Raw genomic sequence first — 17,686 nt, 5'->3', positions numbered from 1 at the left:
GTATTGCTCTGGTTCCTCTGTGGAACATCTCTCTGGGTTTAGCATCCCCCATCAGGGTTGCCTCGGTGGTTGCGTACTTGCTGCTCTTACAGAGGACCCAGGTTCTATTCCCAGCACCCATGTGGTGGCTCACAACCCTCTGTGCTCCGGTCCTGGGGATCCAGCGTCCTCTTCTGACTTTCTCCCATACCAGACACACACACGTGGTTCATAAACATACATGTAGCCAAAACACTCATACACATAAAAATATGTTAAAATGGTATTAATGAACCTTTAAAGCTATTCTTTGTATTTTGATTAAAACTCTCTGACCTATAACCTTAAACTGAGCATGCTCAGAGATGTGGACCTTAGCGAGTATACTCAGAAATGTGCCTTCCCCTAAGCGTGCTTTCCTCCTTGCATGTGTGGGTGGCCTGGATAAAACTTTCACGTTCTGCTCAGGAAGAACGACACTTTGGAGAGACCCTGGTGCACTCTTGCTCTTCCTCCCTTGCAATACCAGCTCTGTCTTCTGTTGGCTTTGTACTCACCATGACATGACCCATTGCTGGAGGTGACGGTTTTATCATTGCTTCTGGTCGACAGCCAGAATCACTCTCTGTAAGGGAGCTGTCCCTCACCCCATGGGGCTGCTTGGTTACCCCAAAATGTCGACAAACAGGTGTCACCACTAGCAGTGAGCAAAGCCCCCTCCCCCACTTCTCCAAACTGAGAACTACACCAAGGTGTTTTGTGAGTGATTGCCTTTCTGGCTTTTGTTTTGGTATGATCTTATTTTACAGCCCAGGCTGACCTTGATTTCCAGGTCTTCCTGCCTCTGCCTCCTGGCTGCTGTGATTGCAGGAATGCTGTGTTGCCTCTGGTGAGTTCTGTGAGTTCTGAAAAACACTTTCTTGAGCGCATGCTGCACAGCTCATGGCCAGGGTTTCTAAGTGGTCATGCCATACCATTGTGCTGTTATGTTTTCATTGTATTATTATTATTATTGTCATTACTGTTTGTATCGTGTAGAAGAGATGAAAGCCAGGTCTTTGTATGCCTATGTTCTGAAAAAAATGCATATCTGTTATTATAGGGTGTAGCAGAGTTCTGTAGAGGAAAAGAACCAATAAAATGTATGTGTATCACAAAACAGGATTTGTCCTGGGCCCAGTTGGACACACCTATAATCCTCCTGAAGCAGAAGCAGGGGGATCTTCGTGAACTCCAGTCAGCCTGCTCTGCATCCTGAGTTCCAGGACAGCCAGGGTTCCATAGTGAGACCCTGTCTTGAAAACAAACAGGAAAAGAAACCAAAGGGATGTGTTTACCAGAGTGGCTTCCAACTGATAACAGCTGGACAGTCACAGTCCGACCCTGTGACTGGCACTCCATATTTTACAGGAGTAGTCTCACAATCTTGCATTTATCTCTTACACAAAAGACTGCACAGCATAGAAATTGTTCTGTTTGAGTTTTTTTTTTTTTCTTAACAAAATACCAGAATTTCCTGGAGATCTTTCCAAATAAGGCCACAAATTCTTCCTTACTCCCTTTATAGCTACATAGTCCTCCATTGTGAATCTCTGAAAGTTTATCTAATCTGTCATCAGCATGGCAGCAGGGTTGTTCCTCTGCTGCTATTGCAGACAGTAGGGCAATAAGGAGTGGGCATGGATAGGCCACTTTTTGTTTCAACCAGTGTAGCTTTGGGATAGGTTCCTGGAAGGAAAACCACCAGGTCAAAAGGGTAATGCGCATGGAATTATGGTGTAGCTGCCAAATTTCCCTCCATAGAGGTTGTGCCATCGTGCGGTCCCACTAGTGTCTTGGTTTCATTACTTAACATTATAGTGAGAACATTTCCAGTGTCATTAAATAATCCTTGAAAATTGGATTTCGTAATAGCTGCCCAGAATTCCCACACGTGGGCTATACCATCATTTAATCATTCCTTTCTGTCCAACATGTATGACGTTCCCAAACTTTATTCATAAGTAACAGGGAAATGAGCTTCCTTGCATAAGCCTTTGTGAACAGGAGGGAGCAGGGAGAGAGCTCAGTCAGGTGAGAACTCATAATCCCAGCGCCGGGAGGTGGAGACAGGTGGATCCCTGGGGCTTACTTACCAGCCAACCAAGACTACTTAATGAGCTCCAGGTCAATGAGAGACTCCCTCAAAATGGGGCGGGGGTTGCGCCAGAAGAATGACACCCCATAAATGTCCTCCACACATTACATGCACCCCCCAGAACACATGAATGTACACACATAAACCAGTGCACACATGCACAAAACAGCACCTTTGGGTACAGTTCTGGTTGTTATGAAAGATATCTGGAGTGGAATTACTGGATGAAAGGGCTTTGTATTTTAACTCCTTTGTGGCATACTGCCAATCCCTTTAATAAGGAAAACTTCTAGGAAGAGGGAATATTCTTGATGAATAAGATTTTCCTTGGCTTCAGGATCTCATCCAAGCAGTCTAGCCTGGGAAAAGAACTAATTCAGAACCATGTGAGGTTGGTCCTGAACATCAAATTCCTCACAGTTGGGGCGGCTTTCACTAAGAGCATCATTCTGGCATCGGCAATTCTTTATCGCTGCCTCAGCAGTGAGCTGGCTTATAGCTTTTGCTTACCTGCCTTGGCTGGTCTAGAGCATGGGAGAGGGCCAGAAGGAAGCAGCAAGGAACCAATTCTCTGTGTCGTCTGATGTGTGAGTGAGCAAAGAGAGGCATAAAAAATGTTGTACATTTAATATTACCACTTAATGTAATAGCGATGCTAAGAAACTTAGCATAATTAGGGCTAATTTGACCTGCCTTGATTGTTGTGTATTCACAGGCTCAGGCCTAGCGGTCCAGAGGGAATGAATGCTGAACAGGGCTATTAAGGCAAATTCCATCTAGAGATGTCTACTTAACTCTATGGTAGCTTGTACAAACGAGGTGTGTGTGTGGTGGGGGGGCTGTGAGTGGTATGCGGACTCTACTGTCTCCCTTGCTGCTTGCTGGTGTTAGGAAGCTGATTCAGGTACTAACTGTGTCAAAGTATAGCATACACAGTACAGGGCATACACAAGTGTTACAGATTTACATGTTTTCTGTTACATGTAATTTTATTAGTGGTTTATTCATTAATGGTAATTTATTAATGGTTATTTTGTAATTTTATTAATGACATAGATGCTATCTATTTATGGGAGTCATGCATTGGAACCCTAATAGAGAAAATTTGACTGGGGTTTTGAGCCACTCTGTCTTAATTTTTCTCTTTCTTTCTTTTCCTTTTTTTTTTTTTTTTTTTTTTTTTTGTTTTTTGAGAGAGGGTTTCTCTATAGCTTTGGAGCCTATCCTGAAACTACCTCTTATAGACCAGGTTGGCCTCAAACTCACTGAGATCTGCCTGCCTCTTTCTACTGAGTGCTGGGATTAAAGGCCTGTGCCACCACTGTCCAGCTTCTGACTTAATTTTTCTTCTCAGTTTAAGATGTCTGGGATGATGACAATGAGGCCAATAGTTTTGAACTATCCATGAAGACTTTCTCTCCCCGGAGTGCAAGGCAGAGACTCATTTAGCTGATGACTTCCATTGCTAATGGGGAGGTATCCTAGCCTACGCTATCATAATGGGCGTGTGTTCTTCAACCATATAAGGCATTTGCTTTATGTTGTGAGCCTTGGCTCTACCTCTGAGGAACCCAGGCTTTCTTGGTTGCCCCACATGAAGCCTTTACAACCTAATCCTTTTGCAACCAAGAGGCAAATAGCCCAAGTTCCCTATAATTTCAACTTTATCTATCCAGTCTTGACTTTGAGCCTCTTTAATTTTAGCATTTGGGAATTTTGCTTCTGCCTCCAGGAGGGTTCCATTGTGCATTCAAAAATACTTTTTATATCTACTTAAGACAAGATTTCTAGTTCATCTGTGGTCAGAGCCATCAGATCTTCCCCCTCAGTTACTGATATTGTGTTTTGGGGTGGGAGTAACCAATGGGAAACGTGAGGTGATTTTTACCCCTATGAAGTGAAACTTCTAGCTCACGCATGCATACAGCAAAGACTGCGCTGCTGCGGCTCCCTTGCTTCATTCTCTGGCCTCTCGGATAGGAGAAGCCCGGATGTGCATCTTCCAGGTTCTCTTCAGAAGCACTGCTGTGGGAACCTGAAGGATTAGTCCTGAAACTTACAATTACCATAATCTTCCCTGAGAACGATAGTACAATGCTCGCCCAGTGGTGGTGGTGGCGCATGCCTTTAATCCCAACACTCAGGAGGCAGAGGCAGGTGGATCTCTGTGAGTTCGAGGACAGACTGGTCTGTAAGAGCTAGTTCCAGGACTGCTAGGACACAGAGAAACCCTGTCTCAAACAAAACAAAATAAAAAAACAACAAAAAAGGAAATACAGTGCTTTGTTCCCATTGCCCAAGCCGGTTCAGCTTCTCCCTATTAGCCTAAACCAATGATGGTCGTAACGTTCTAATATTCAACAAAGCACATCATGCCCTCTATAAATAGCTCAGGGTTAAGAAAGTTGGCATTCACCCACCCACCTGAGTGGGATTTCTTGGGAATTTCTCAATAATCTGCATGATGGAGGAAGCTGGAATCCAAGACATACTGTCCGTGACATTTGACCTCTGGAAACTAGATGGGACAGTCTCTCACTTGTATTCATGTAGCCATGAGCTGGAGATGCTGCCGGGACCATGTGAGCTGTGCAGACAGAAGAGCCGTCTTGCTCTGAGTTTAGGCTGCCTTTGAACTTGCTCTGTGGATCAGGCTCTCTCCCACTCATGCTCCGCCTCCCTCACCTCACAGGTGCTGAAATTATAGGCAGGTGTGTACCACCAAGCCTGGTGTATTTAGTAACTTTTATGATAGACAATAAAGCAAATCAAAAGCCTTTACTGCATACAGAGAACTTGCTCTGAATTTGAGGCGGTGACTTCCCTTTTGACAAAGTGGGAAGTTCCTATAAAGAAAACAATACGAAGATGCCAGCAGCACCCCAGTTACTGCCTTCCTCCCTTGTGGTGTACCCAGTAAACACACACACACACACACACATACGCACGCACGCACGCACATACGCAAGCACGTCAGAACTAGAATGGAAAATGGATTCATCTGGGGACATGTGTAAGCAGGTGGTCTTCCATGTGGGGCTTACTGTAGAAGACAGAGCTTGAAGCTCTCGCTGCCCACGAGCTGTCAATGCTGGCTCCTCAGCCTGCTCTCCCAGGCCTGTCATGACCATCTACTTCATGGTGGTTATGGATGGACTGCAAAGATTTGCCTGCTGAGTGGACGTTCACTCTTCTGTTACTGTACCCAGACAACTTGAACTTGAAATACTGTAACTGTTGAAGAAACAAACTTGTATTGTGCTTGGTTCCCTCATGTTGTAAATTTCGGAATGATCTCAGTTCCAGGGCCATGCAGTACGGCAAGGACAAAGGTCAAGGCCTGAGGAGAATGCCTGAAGGTCTAATCTAAGGCCCTTGGTAGCTCTCAGTGTGGCCAGCGGTATATAGTGTTTTGTGTTTACAGCAGGCAGGGGTCCTATGCACCTCATGCTTACTGGTTGATCTGACCACTGATGAGCTACAAGTACTGACTAACCAGGAGGAGCGAGTCGTGAGAACACAAATAACTAGTGTAAAATCTAAGTGCAAGGGCCAGGCGGAGTCTTTTCTGGTGGCCACAAGTTACATTTTTATATAAATATATTGGCATAAAGAATGATTTCTGGGCACATTCCATTTGTCCTTTGCTTCCTCCCTCATATGATTCTATGATTATTGATGTCGCTAAGAGTGCATCCATCAGGCCTGGCTGTCGGAGAGTTGCACTTATTTTGTACCCACAAGCAGTTTTGAGGTAAATCTCTCACTTTAGGGCATTAGTTGATCAATATAGACATCTATATTGAATAATTGCTTTCCCACCCCCACCATGTGATCCTGTTGTCTTGATCTTTCTCTAAAGAAGCCGCTCAGGATGAGCTATGGACACGAATTAGGTACTGTCCAAACCAACACTTGCTTGATACCCTCAGATGTACCATTCTGTCAAATTCTTCTCCTTGCATATATGTCTTCTCTTCTAGAACCTTCATGCCAGGTCCTGTGCACCTCGTGTGCAGAGGGGACCCTGAGCTCTAGCCTCGTCACCCTGGTGGTTCCCTTACCTTCTGTGTCAGATCCTCTGGTGCTTGGATCCTGCCCAGCTTTGCTTTGTTTTGTCATTTAGACTTCACTTGTTGAAATTACCTAGAGTGCTTGATCAAGATATAGATTTTTTTTATTAGAAATATTGTTTCCTCTGAATTTTAAAGGCCTTGGTCTCTTTTAACATCTCACATTGCTATGGATAAAGTTTGTTGTTGGTGTTTTTAATTAGACCTGATCTTGTTTTGCTGCCTAAGCTGGCCCAGAACTTGCTGTGTAGCTCAGGCTAATCTTGACCACTTGATTGTCTCCCTTCAGCTTCCCACATTCTGGAATCACAGCTATGCACTGCCGTGTGCGGCTTGAGAAGTGTTATGTCTAATCCATTGTATGTCACTTGTCTTTTCTCTCTGGAAACTTTTGCCACTCTGTTTTGTTCTTGGTCTTCTGAATTCTTACCATGAGGCAGCTTGGGAGTCAGTGGGTAGAGAACCGTGCCAGCCTCAGTTTTCCAAGTCATACTGCCAGTCCTGAGTCATCAGTAGCTCAGGGGAGCTACTTACCCTTTGAAAGCCTTTCTTTCCTCATCTTCAAAATGCAGGCGACAATAGCACAGCCTCATGGTGTTGCAAGTGAGTTAGCATCTATAAAAATGCTTGGAACAGTCTTTTAGTAAACTCTGTTTAAACATTAGGTCTCATTATCATTTCAAATGCAGAAAACCTTTTACTAGGAATGTGGAACATCCCATCGAGTGTCTTCTGCATGAGATGCCTCTGTTATGTTCTCTGAAACCCCTGGTATTGGGCTGTTGGTCTTCTAGACTAATCTTCTCTGTAGGCAGAGACTGCTTGTTGGTTCCCAGCTGCCCAGACCTGATATAACCACTGAGAAACTGTATTAATTAAAACACTGCTTGGCCTATTAGCTTAGGCACATTCCTGGCTAACTTCTAAAATCTGACCTTTGACTTCCTCACATGTGCCGTGTACCCCCACACCAAACACACAAACACACAAACAAGTGTGAGAAATCTATCTTCTGTCTGTGTGAAGCACTGTTTGCTGCTCCATCCATTTCCTGTCCTCTTGTGATACAGGGAGCTGGACTGTGCCATGTTGCGGCGCCTGGAGAAGAGGATTCTGGTTGATCTCCCCAGCCAAGAGGCCAGACAGGCCATGATCTGCCACTGGCTGCCCCCTGTGAGCAAGAGCCATGCCCTGGAGCTGCGCACAGAGCTGGAGTACAGCGTGCTGAGTCAGGTGGGCAGCCTTAGAGGGAGCCTCCGAGCTGCCCAGGAGGGCAGAGGAGCCCTCCTCATGAAAGAATGGGCTGCGGGAGACTGGGCTCCAGAAAGCAGAAGCTGCGGGGAGTGGCATGGGTCCAGATTCAGAGAGCCTACGGTCAAATCCTGGCCCTGCAGCACATCAGCTGTGAGACCCTAGGGACCTCACGTACTCCCGGAACCCAGTTACTCCATTTCTAAGACTCACAGTGGGTTATTGTGAGCAATGAACTGATGAACCCTTTGCAAAGGAAAGCTCAAGGTAAGTATCTTGTTAATGCTCTCTGGTTATTGTATAAATCAGGGTTCTCGGGAGGAACAGAACTTATAAAATGAGTACATGTATATTCGATATATATGTGCGTGTGTATACACATATGAAGGGGATTTATTAGAATGGCTTACATCCTATGATCTAGCTACTTCAACAATGTCTGTCTATCAAAGTAAGGCCCACAATTCAGACCATGGGGCTGGATGTCTTCAGAATACTCCAGAATTCCCAAGAGGTAGTTGATAGTTCTCTCATCCAGTGAAAGAATGGATTTGCTAGTGAGGACTAGCTGACAGAGAGCCAGCTTCCTCCCTCATGGCCTTGAATAGGCTGCCAGCAGAAGGCGTGATGCTGACTGAGGGCATCACCTTGAAACAGCTGAATTTTAAAGGTGGTTCTTCCCACTTCAAATGATTTCATTAAGAAAATATCCCTCACAGATACACGCAGCTGCTTCAGTTTTAGTTAAGCCCAGATGCAGTCAAGTTTACAGCCAAGAACAGCTACCACGGGCATCCGTTCCCAGGATCTCTGCTTTGGGTAGACTCTTAGCCTAATGCTTTCTAAAGTCCCTCAAAACAAGAATGGCCTTGTTCAACACAAGAACAAAATGCCCACTTTAGCCAATGTGGACTTGGGGTAAGGGCCCCACTAGGCAACTCTGGGTGATCCAGTCTTCCAACTGGCATCTCACAACGTCTTCGAAGGTATGAGGAAGCTCTCGCCCAGATGGCCAGTTTGCTGGGCGTGTTAGCATCTCCTCTCCGTCCATTGCTGACATAGTGAACAGGCATGACAAAATTGTAAGCCAGTGCTCTGCTACTGGATCTGCCTACAAGAGCGAGTCGGACGCCAGCCTTCTGCCTGCTGACTGACCCTGGCTTTGTGGCTCTCTCAGGAGACGGAGGGCTACTCAGGCTCCGACATTAAGCTGGTCTGCAGGGAGGCAGCCATGCGGCCCGTGAGAAAGATCTTCAGTGTGCTCGAAAGTCACCAGTCAGGTATGGCTGGGACCCACAGCGATGGCAGCATGGTAGAGAAATTTGTGCCCATGTATTCCAGCTCTTGGAGGGGTGTGATGGTGCATGCTTGTACTCCCAGCCACTTGGGACCTGAGGCAGGATCAAGTTTAAGGGCACCTTGGGTTACATGGTGAACTCATGGCTAGCCTGAGCAATTTAACAAGACCCCGTCTCAGAATCCAAATTCTAGGACTCAGTTAGTGGCAGAGTGCTTGCTTTGTGTGCAGGAGTCCTACCCACTCTGACCAGCAGGTGGAGCCTGGAGCCTGGTTTTCCAGGCTCTGTGGCTTTTAACATTTGTGTGCTCTCTGGTGAAATCATCACCCACCACGTACTCAGCTGCATCCTCTGCTGCAAGATTCCCACTGCTGTTTTTTTTTTTTTTCTTCCTGGCCCATGCTGACATGGGGTGAGATTTATCTGAGATAGTGTGTAAATAGTAAACAGTAATTTGATAACTATATTTAAGTCCCTTTTGGAGGCAGGGTGGTGGGGTAGCTGGGGTGTCAGGGCTGAAAGCCTCTGTTACACTTTAGAAAGGTCCCCCACAGCCCTCTTCAGATGTGAGTTTGAGCTGCATTAGCCATCAAGAATGGGAGCCGGGCGATGGTGGTACACGCCTTTAATCCCAACACTCAGGAGGCAGAGGCAGGCGGATCTCTGTGAGTTCAAGACCAGCCTGGTCTACAGAGCTAATTCCAGGACAGGCTCCAAAGCCACAGAGAAACCCTGTCTCGAAAAACAAAACAACAACAAAAAAAAAAAGAACGGGATATTGTGCAGTCTCCAGACCTGGCCCAGTAACCTGTCAAGAACCCTTGTCACCGGGAGGTGCCGCACCGCACCTTGACTGTTGCCTTTTTGTCTAGAGAGCAGCAATTTCCCTGTGATCCAGCTGGATACCGTGACCACGGAGGACTTTTTGGATGTGTTGGCTCACACCAAGCCTTCAGCGAAGAATCTGACTGAGAGATACTTGGCCTGGCAAAAGGAGTTTGAGTCTGTGTAAATAAAACTGCTCTCAGCCTGACCTGGCCAGAGGCAGCGAGAGCCTCCACCGTGTGACTGGGCTGGAAGGGAGGAGATTTTTCTTGAACGCTGGATGAATCTGGACAAATGTGTTATTTTGGAGACGAGATCTTGTGTCATGGATGTCAGCAAAGTGAAGGCTTTGGTCATGAATGTGTGGGTCAGGCAATGGAGGGTTTCTTACAATTCCACTATAAAAATTTGAAGAAGTTTCTTGTGGTATTCCTTATTTGTGAACTGAAGTCTTCATTTTGAAGAAAAGTGTTTTCTTAGTCTCTGTTCTTAATTTCACATTGTCAAGCCTGTCAGGTACTATCAGTATCCCCTCCCTCCCTTCTTCCCTCTCTCCCTCCCTCCCTTTCTTTCCTCCACCACAGGGTCTCATTGTGTAGTGCTGACTGGCTTGGAATTCACTTCGTAGACCAGACTGGCTTTGAACTCACAGAGATCCCCCTGCCTCTGCCTCCCGAGGATCAGGGTTAAAGTGCTTCCCAAACACATCCGGCAGTATGCTTTTCTAAACAGCGGAACACCTCATGTGACTGTTTCCCACCCCCTCTGCTCTAGGGGAAGGAGATCACCATAGATGCCCAGCCCACTCTTTTCAGTCCCTCTTGCTCTAGCTGACCACCATGACCACTGTCCTGCCACCAAGCCCTTAACGTCTGTTTTCCCAGGGAATAAAGGGAAATCTCCATTCTCCTGTCCTGGCTACTCAGGGCTTCTGAGTACAGAACTATCCACTGGAGCTGCTGGGCTGGCTCATCCGTGGGCATATGACTGAGTATAATGATACCCCATAGCATTCATCAATAAACAGTAGCTACCCAGGGAAGGGCAGAGACTCATAAGCCCCTCCCCAATCCATGACTGATTGATAGTCCCAGTCTCTCCCCCACCCCAACCCCGAAACGAGTTTTCTCTGTGTAGCAGAGCCCTGGATGTTCTGGAACTCACTCTGTAGACCAGGCTGGCCTCAAACTCACAGAGATCCACCTGCCTCTGCCTCCCGAGTGCTGGGATTAAAGGTGTGTGCCACCACCCAGCAATAGGCCCAGTCTTGGCAGCCGTGTACAAGTGACTGCAGCTGCGTGAGCTGATGATTGTAAAACCAAGACATTCTTAGCAGAGTGGTGTGCAGCCCACCTCCCTGTCACCCAGCTCTTCTGAGATGTTCTCTCAACTATATAGAAGGGCCTATAGTTATTTTTTTAGTGGGTCAAAGGGTTGGGAAGATAGCTCAGCTGCCTCGCCTTACAAATATGAGGACCTGAGTTTGACCCTAGCATTCACATAAAAATGCCAGGTCTAGGGTACAAGCTTCAAATTAGCATGAGAGGGAGGAAACCCTGGCTCACTGGCCAGGCAGGCTAGGCTATTTGGTGAGCTCCAGGTCAATGAGATCCTGCCTCAAAGGGGGTGAGTGATGTTTCTGAGGTGACATCTGAGGTTGTCCTCTAGTCTCTAGAACATAGGTATGCTTAAAAAAGATTATATGCACATTATATACATATATATATGCATATACATATATATGAAATTGTATGAGAAGTTGACTTCTTCGTAGTTGGTATAAATAAAATTTAAGTTAATCCAACATGTGGGATATTTTGTTGTTATCTGTTATAAATCAGAGTTCACAACACTATAGCCTATGGTAGCAAGGAAACTGATACCACATGAGTCAAGTGTGCTAGGTAGAGTATGAGGCAGAGGTGGAGAGGGTGAACTGGTGAGGGCCAGTTCTCTCTGAAGGACACAGTAGTGAGTCAGCTCAAACTCAACATCTGCCAGGTCTACAGCTCAGACCCAACATCTGCCAGGTCTAATCTTCCCAGAAACAGTGGCGAGTGACTTGCCTCTGAACATCATCCTCAAATGGTGGCAACTGGGGTTAGTCACCCTTGCTCCTGTATCTCTCGCATCCTGTAGACGTCTAAGTGGACCACACCAGCAAACCCAGCCTTTTTGTCGATGGTTGTCTTCTTCATCTCTTACCAGCTGCTTGCACTGTATCCAGCAGCTGTGACTCTGAGTGTCCTACTCAGATGAAAGGGACTGTGGTTTGAGGTTCTTTTTCATTCCTGCTGATTTAATAAGATGTTCTTTAAAACAGTGTAGGCCAACAGCTACCTGAACCCCAGAAGTTATGGAAATTGTTCCCAAGCGCCCAGCTTCTGCACTCTATATAGGAAGTCTACCATTGCTTTGACTATGTCAGAGTCCTTTGTATGGCTAGGTTTATTTTTATATGCCTCAATGCCCTGACTTGTGGACACTCATCTTAGGAGACAGAGCTGTGCCTGCTGTCTTCCTTCTGCTTTAGCCACAGCAAGCATCTAATAAATACAAATTTCTCAGGCACGTCAGTCACAAAAACAGTTCCAATGCCTATGACATGAAAGTAAACACTAGAAGCTACTCAAAGTTGTTAGTGACCTATGCAGTTCATATGATTTTTGATCTGGCGCCTCACAGCTGCCTCTTAAAGACAGAAATGTGCTTTTAGCTAGGAGGCCTTGATGGCTGCTATCATAAAAAGCCAGCAAAGCCCTCCCTCATGAATTTCTGTGGAGAAACATCTTTGTGATTGATGACAAACAAACATGATAATGTAAACATGGCTCCACACAAATGACTGTGATATCAAGAAGGGATTCATTCTGCCACTCAGGAAGGGCTGTTTTGGTCAAATAGATTAATGCAGTTTTAAAAATTTTTTACTGCAGGTGCCTAAGGACTTTAATTTCATGTTACTGGAACCGCTGATCCAAAGCTAACTGAACATAATAAATACAGGGTGTTTCCACCTTCCCTGCCCTCCAGGATGCTGGAGTTTGAAAGTGTGGGATTAAGGGAGAAGCGACAGAGCTATCATTCCAAGGTAGCACCTGACATCACACCTGGGGACATCTGTGGACCTGTCACAATGGGGTGGCCCCTTTTCTGTGCAGAGCCATCACAGTGGGCTGGCCTCTGTCATGATAGATGTGGTGTGTCAGGCAGGCAGAACCCAGCCTCTAGCTGTGTGAGTCAGGAGCGACAGAAACCCGGCCACTACTGGACTCCCACTCCGCCAGTGTGTTCCGTGCTCGTGACAACCGTCGATTCCTATCATGCCCTATCTTCTGCACCTTTCCACTCTCCTATTATCGTCTCGTCCATTTGCTGGCCTAGAAGATAGTGACTAAACCAGTGTGGATCCAGTCTTTTGCGTCAGCACAGCATAACCCTTTAATTCTGAGGTGGCCTGTGTGGGACTAGTGCTGTCCCAATGGAATCTGGAGTCACTCTGGGCTGTCGGTGGGGGATTATCTTGATCTGAGGTGGTGAGAAGTGTGTGTTCAGGGTGGCACAATTTCCTGGCTGAGATCCTGGATTGTGTAAAATGGACAAAGGCCCTTGCAAGGTACGGTGCATTCTTTGAGTGGGGATGTATGGAGGGTCGCTGCTTCAAGCTCCTGCTGCCTTGAATCCCCTACCAAGGACTTGTACTGTGAGCTATAAGCTAAAACCGCCCTCCCTCCAGTTTCTTTCATATTTTTGGTTGTGTGCCTTTAATGGCAAAGCCCTCTCTCCAGCCCCCTCCAGTTTCTTTTATCAAGGCATTTTGTCACAGCAGCAAGGAAAACTCAGACAGCTGGTGGAGGAAGCCCCTTAAACACTTGGTTACATTTCCTGCAGGAGGCCAAGAGACTGCCGAGACCCTTACTGCAGTGTTTCTAGCAAGTCTAAGATAACAAGCTTCTGAGCTATCCTGGACTGCTGGAAAGGCCAGTGAACAAGCCCTAATGTGTGTTAATTATGTTACAGAAACACTCCGAACTCAGATTCCCATGGTCCTCAGGGACACTAGAGCAAGCTGCTTCTTCAGGCTGGATGCCTGGCTGAGGTCCCTCCCATCCTGTGGCCACGATCCACGTGACCTATCATGAGCTTGACCTTGGCTTTAGCTCTGTCTGTCTCCAGAGCATCAGCTCCACCGTTTCCTCTCCATCCACAGTGAGCCTCCAAGCACTACATTCCTGGGATATTCAGTTCATTTCCACTGGTTCAGTTGTCTGTGTGTCAGCAGACATAAAAAGAAGGACTCAGTCTTGCTCAGTGAAGAGATGTGGGACGGCTTGAGGGCACTGTTACAAGATGGCCTGGGCAGGAAGCCGTGAGGCTGCACTCCATCTTGCAGGTGGGGCTGTCACCAGAGAGCACAGGAGTCCTGTGTTCTAGTGACCTTCGGTATAGTCTCCCTAGGTTCTCAACTAGAAAGCCCCTTAGGGTAAAAGCCTTGTCTTCTAGTCTTACTATTTCCCACAATAACCGAAGGCAGCACAGCGTCAGTGCACAGCAGCTACAGAATATGACTCCTGAGCAAAGAACTGCCCCTGGCACCCCAATCCCGGACCACAGATGGATGTGGCCCCTTGCCCAGGTGCCAGGGCAGTGCTACTTTCTCACTGGCTGAGCTGTTACCCACATGCAGCTCTTCCTGAGGTCTGTGCAGCACAGCATCTGACCCTGAAGACCAACCTCAGCCCTTGCGGGTTCTCTAGGCTGAATATGGGCTCCCACAATACTGTGTGGGGAGGGGCAAGGTGACTTACTCTTGCTTGCAGCTGTACCCCCAGCCACTCCACACTTCCTTCTGACTGGGCGTGGCAATCAGGTCACACTGTCACCTGCACCTGACAGTGTGTAAGCACTAAGTTGGGGGCATTTGCAGAAAAGAAGGAAGCACTCACTAAAGTACATTTATTTAGCTTTGTTCCCTTCCATCCAAGACAGAGTTGATCTCTAAACAAGCATCAGAGCCTGAGGCTCATTAACATCAGTGTGTGCCTCAATAAGGTGAGCACAGCAATGATGCACAATTACATTCTAATAATTCAATGCCCAAGAGCCCTGGGAAACAATTGCCACGGCCTCGGATTAGCACAGCATGCAAATGCATTGGGAAAATCATTACCTACTTAGTCTCCTTCGTTTGGGTGGGTTTAACATGAGAAGAATAATCCAGGCGCCGAGACGAGATCTCATTTTACCACTGTAGTAAGAAGTACATAAAAGCTTGAATCTGTCCCAATAGCTCCTACAAGATTTCTCCCATAGTGTCAGAGGCAAAAATAATGAAATCTTGCAAATGTACAGTTAATAGGTCCCCAGTGGACACTAACTTCAAAAATGCACGGTCTATAAGACATTAAAGGCTTGATTTTAGTTTCTGCACCGTTCCTGTTAATAACAATGTCTAATTAAAACATCTGTAAAATACTGATAGTTTTAATTTTACATAAAATTTCCAAAACAACTGTTACACAGTATAATAGGTATCTGCAATGAATAGGTTATTAATGGAAATATTATTTTAAATTAAATTCGGGTTCTAAATTTAAATTAGTCATCTCTGGCTAATGAAGAGAAAAAGAAGTCATCTGTGCTGGGAATACTGTGGAAGATTTCCTTTCCACATCTGCTAGAGCAGCTTCACAGGATCTCAGCAGAAGGACTTGCCACGCTGCTTCTGTCTTGCATTCTTCTTGGCTCTTCTGCTGGGCTTCAGAGTTGAACTCTGCATCTCGCTGGCAGCCTAATGCACCTTCCAGTGCATCCCTGTGTGACGTACCTTGCTCAGAGGATCCCATTTCCAGAAGAGAAGTGAGGACTGCTCCTCCACTCCCGTACAAGCGGCTCCCCCCAGCCCAGTGAGCCTGATGAATATTTTAACAGGAATGGCACAAAATCTCGACTCTCCCTTTCTTTGGGTCTCATCTTCTTTTACAAAACAAAACAAAAGAGATTAGCAAGGCTTAGGGCTGGCTGCAATTCAATACCCTCTTTCTAATTAATGCACAATCAAGAAGGTCCCATGGGATCAGCACTGGATGGCGCTGTCTACTGGTGCCACTGTGTTAGAAAGGGATCCATCCAGTCCAGATGATGGAAGATGTGGGTTCACAGGAGATTCTGCAGAATGTGGTCCACAGCGTGAGGGAAGCTCTCGCAAGTTAAGTAGGGAGGTGGATTAATTTTTTCTTCATCTGCGGCTCGATATTTCCCTGCAATGAAGGCAAAGTCAGTGAACAAAAGTTACAGCTAGAATGCCAGGTTCAGCACACCCAGGAGCACCCCTATATTACCAGAGGCTCCATCTCCCCCAAAGCACTCTCCCCTGAGGCTTCAGGAGATAAGGGGGCAGTTCAGGATGGTCACATTCATCACTTTCCCAGGCCTTCTGATCGCTCACAAAGGTTAGCTCTAGGTATGGGGTCACCTCACAGCTGAGGTTCCCTTCACATCACTGAACCATCTTCTTTCGACCTTCAGTCCTAAAGATGGGCTGCTGATTTAAATCAACGAGTTTTAAAATAGGAGACTTAGATATAAAGCATAGGCCAAGTGCAGGCCCGCCACCTAACTTGGGGCTCTCAAATTCATCAGTCCCTGCAGGGGCCGTGGGGGAGGTTTTACAGCAAGGCCCCTCTTCATCACTCTCCCTCCCTCCCCTCCCAACTAGCATCCGGTTGTCTCCACTATGCTTACAATTTGTTACCCACTTGTTTAATGACTCACAGCAATAGGGGCTGTGTTTTCTGGGAGCAGGGATTATATCTGCTCTGCACCCCAATGAATTCTTATCACCTAATATCATGATGGCCGCATGGAAAGCATTCCCTAAATATGTCTTTAAAAAATGGGCAGGAGAGAAGACAGGGAAGGAAGAGGAAAAATAGGTAGCTAGGCTCCACCCTCAGTGAGAGGAGAGTGCCTGCCGCTTGCCTGTGGCCTGCATGACTGCAGCGCATTTCTGTCTCCTCTTCTATGACCTCTATTTATTCTTCAACTTTACCAGGGTTTCTCTGCCTGAATTTAGTCAGCTTCCCTCACAGAACAGACCTGTGTTCAGCAGTTCCCTGATCCGTCAGCGGGTGGTTCCCGTTCTGTCCTGCTGGAGTTCTTCCTAACTACACTTAACATCAAAGGTGTAAAGGTGATTAACACATATCTCACTCACTGCCCCTCTCAAGGTGCTAGCTCCACACGGCAAACTACTGCTTAACTTTTCAGCTAAGTCCTGCTGACAGCAAACTTGAAGGCAGTTCCTACTTGGCATGTCAGTGACTGACTATCCACCTACTTTCTAGATCCAGTGTTCTAAGGCCATAGGCTTCTGGAGTGCTCCTGCTAGAGCAGTTAGTACGAGGGTTTCAGTGACACAGTGGCGAAGGTCTGTGTCTAGTTGTTGCCCACGCTATGTGTCTGGCACAGAGCAGGTGCTCAGTAATGGTGGCTGAAGGAATGAGGCAGAAAGCCACCTGCCCCATTCACAGCAGCGGCCCGCGCCTGTGTGCTGTAAGACAATCACTCACAGTTCTCTGTATCAGTATTTCACATCCTAAACGGAAATAAATTCTGGTTAGGACAAGTCAGAAGTCCTTTTATCCAACAGCTGAGCATACAAAACTGACCATATGCTACCACTAAGAAGCAACATTGCTCAAGACAGTCCACGAAAAGCACTTCTTACTGAATATGGATTTACATGTTCAGAGTAATTTTAAATTCTGGGATAGCTAGTGCTTGTCTACTGCACTGTATTCAAAGTCATCTGCGCCAGCTGTTACCGTGGATTAGAATGATGGGCTTCCTCTTAGTTTTTCTAAGATCAACAGTACGAATGGCCTGTTCTCGTGAGGGCTAGAGTTGCTTTATTTCTTTAGGACTAACTTGATGCAGCGGAGATAGGCTGCTGACAGACCAGCTGGGGCAGATGGGCCATTCACGGTACTACACAGATCCAGTAGGTGGCTGGTAGATATTCGCTAAAAAGGAAATATTCATGGACTAATAGCAGTTATCCTATGTTGCGGGAGGTCCTTCCGCTCCTCCAGCCAATAGCCGCTGAGACTCTCTCACTCTCC

At 46.5% G+C, this 17,686-nt stretch overlaps 2 protein-coding genes across 6 annotated transcripts in view; one reads left to right on the top strand and one right to left on the bottom strand.

Moving 5' to 3' along the window:
• The window catches only part of Katnal2 (katanin catalytic subunit A1 like 2), a 52,769-nt gene extending 42,640 nt beyond the window's left edge, over positions 1–10,129 (top strand). Inside the window, exons 12-14 of the mRNA XM_026783376.1 lie at positions 7,260–7,422; positions 8,618–8,720; positions 9,611–10,129. Coding sequence (XP_026639177.1) covers positions 7,260–7,422; positions 8,618–8,720; positions 9,611–9,750 — 406 coding nt within the window. The 3' untranslated portion in view covers positions 9,751–10,129. The remainder of the gene's footprint in view (positions 1–7,259; positions 7,423–8,617; positions 8,721–9,610) is intronic.
• Positions 10,130–14,504: 4,375 nt separating this feature from the next.
• Positions 14,505–17,686, bottom strand: part of Hdhd2 (haloacid dehalogenase like hydrolase domain containing 2) — a 24,881-nt gene continuing 21,699 nt past the window's right edge. For all 5 annotated transcript variants that reach the window (XM_005356281.3, XM_013349571.2, XM_005356282.3 and 2 more), the window contains one exon: positions 14,505–15,823. In XM_005356281.3, coding sequence (XP_005356338.1) covers positions 15,720–15,823 — 104 coding nt within the window. In that variant the 3' untranslated portion in view covers positions 14,505–15,719. The remainder of the gene's footprint in view (positions 15,824–17,686) is intronic.

Source organism: Microtus ochrogaster, chromosome 18 (genome assembly GCF_000317375.1).
Source record: "Microtus ochrogaster isolate Prairie Vole_2 chromosome 18, MicOch1.0, whole genome shotgun sequence".
NCBI classification, from domain to species: Eukaryota; Metazoa; Chordata; class Mammalia; order Rodentia; family Cricetidae; genus Microtus; species Microtus ochrogaster.
The sequence above is the reverse complement of the archived record's forward strand: the minus strand, read 5'-3'. Positions and strand labels throughout refer to the sequence as shown.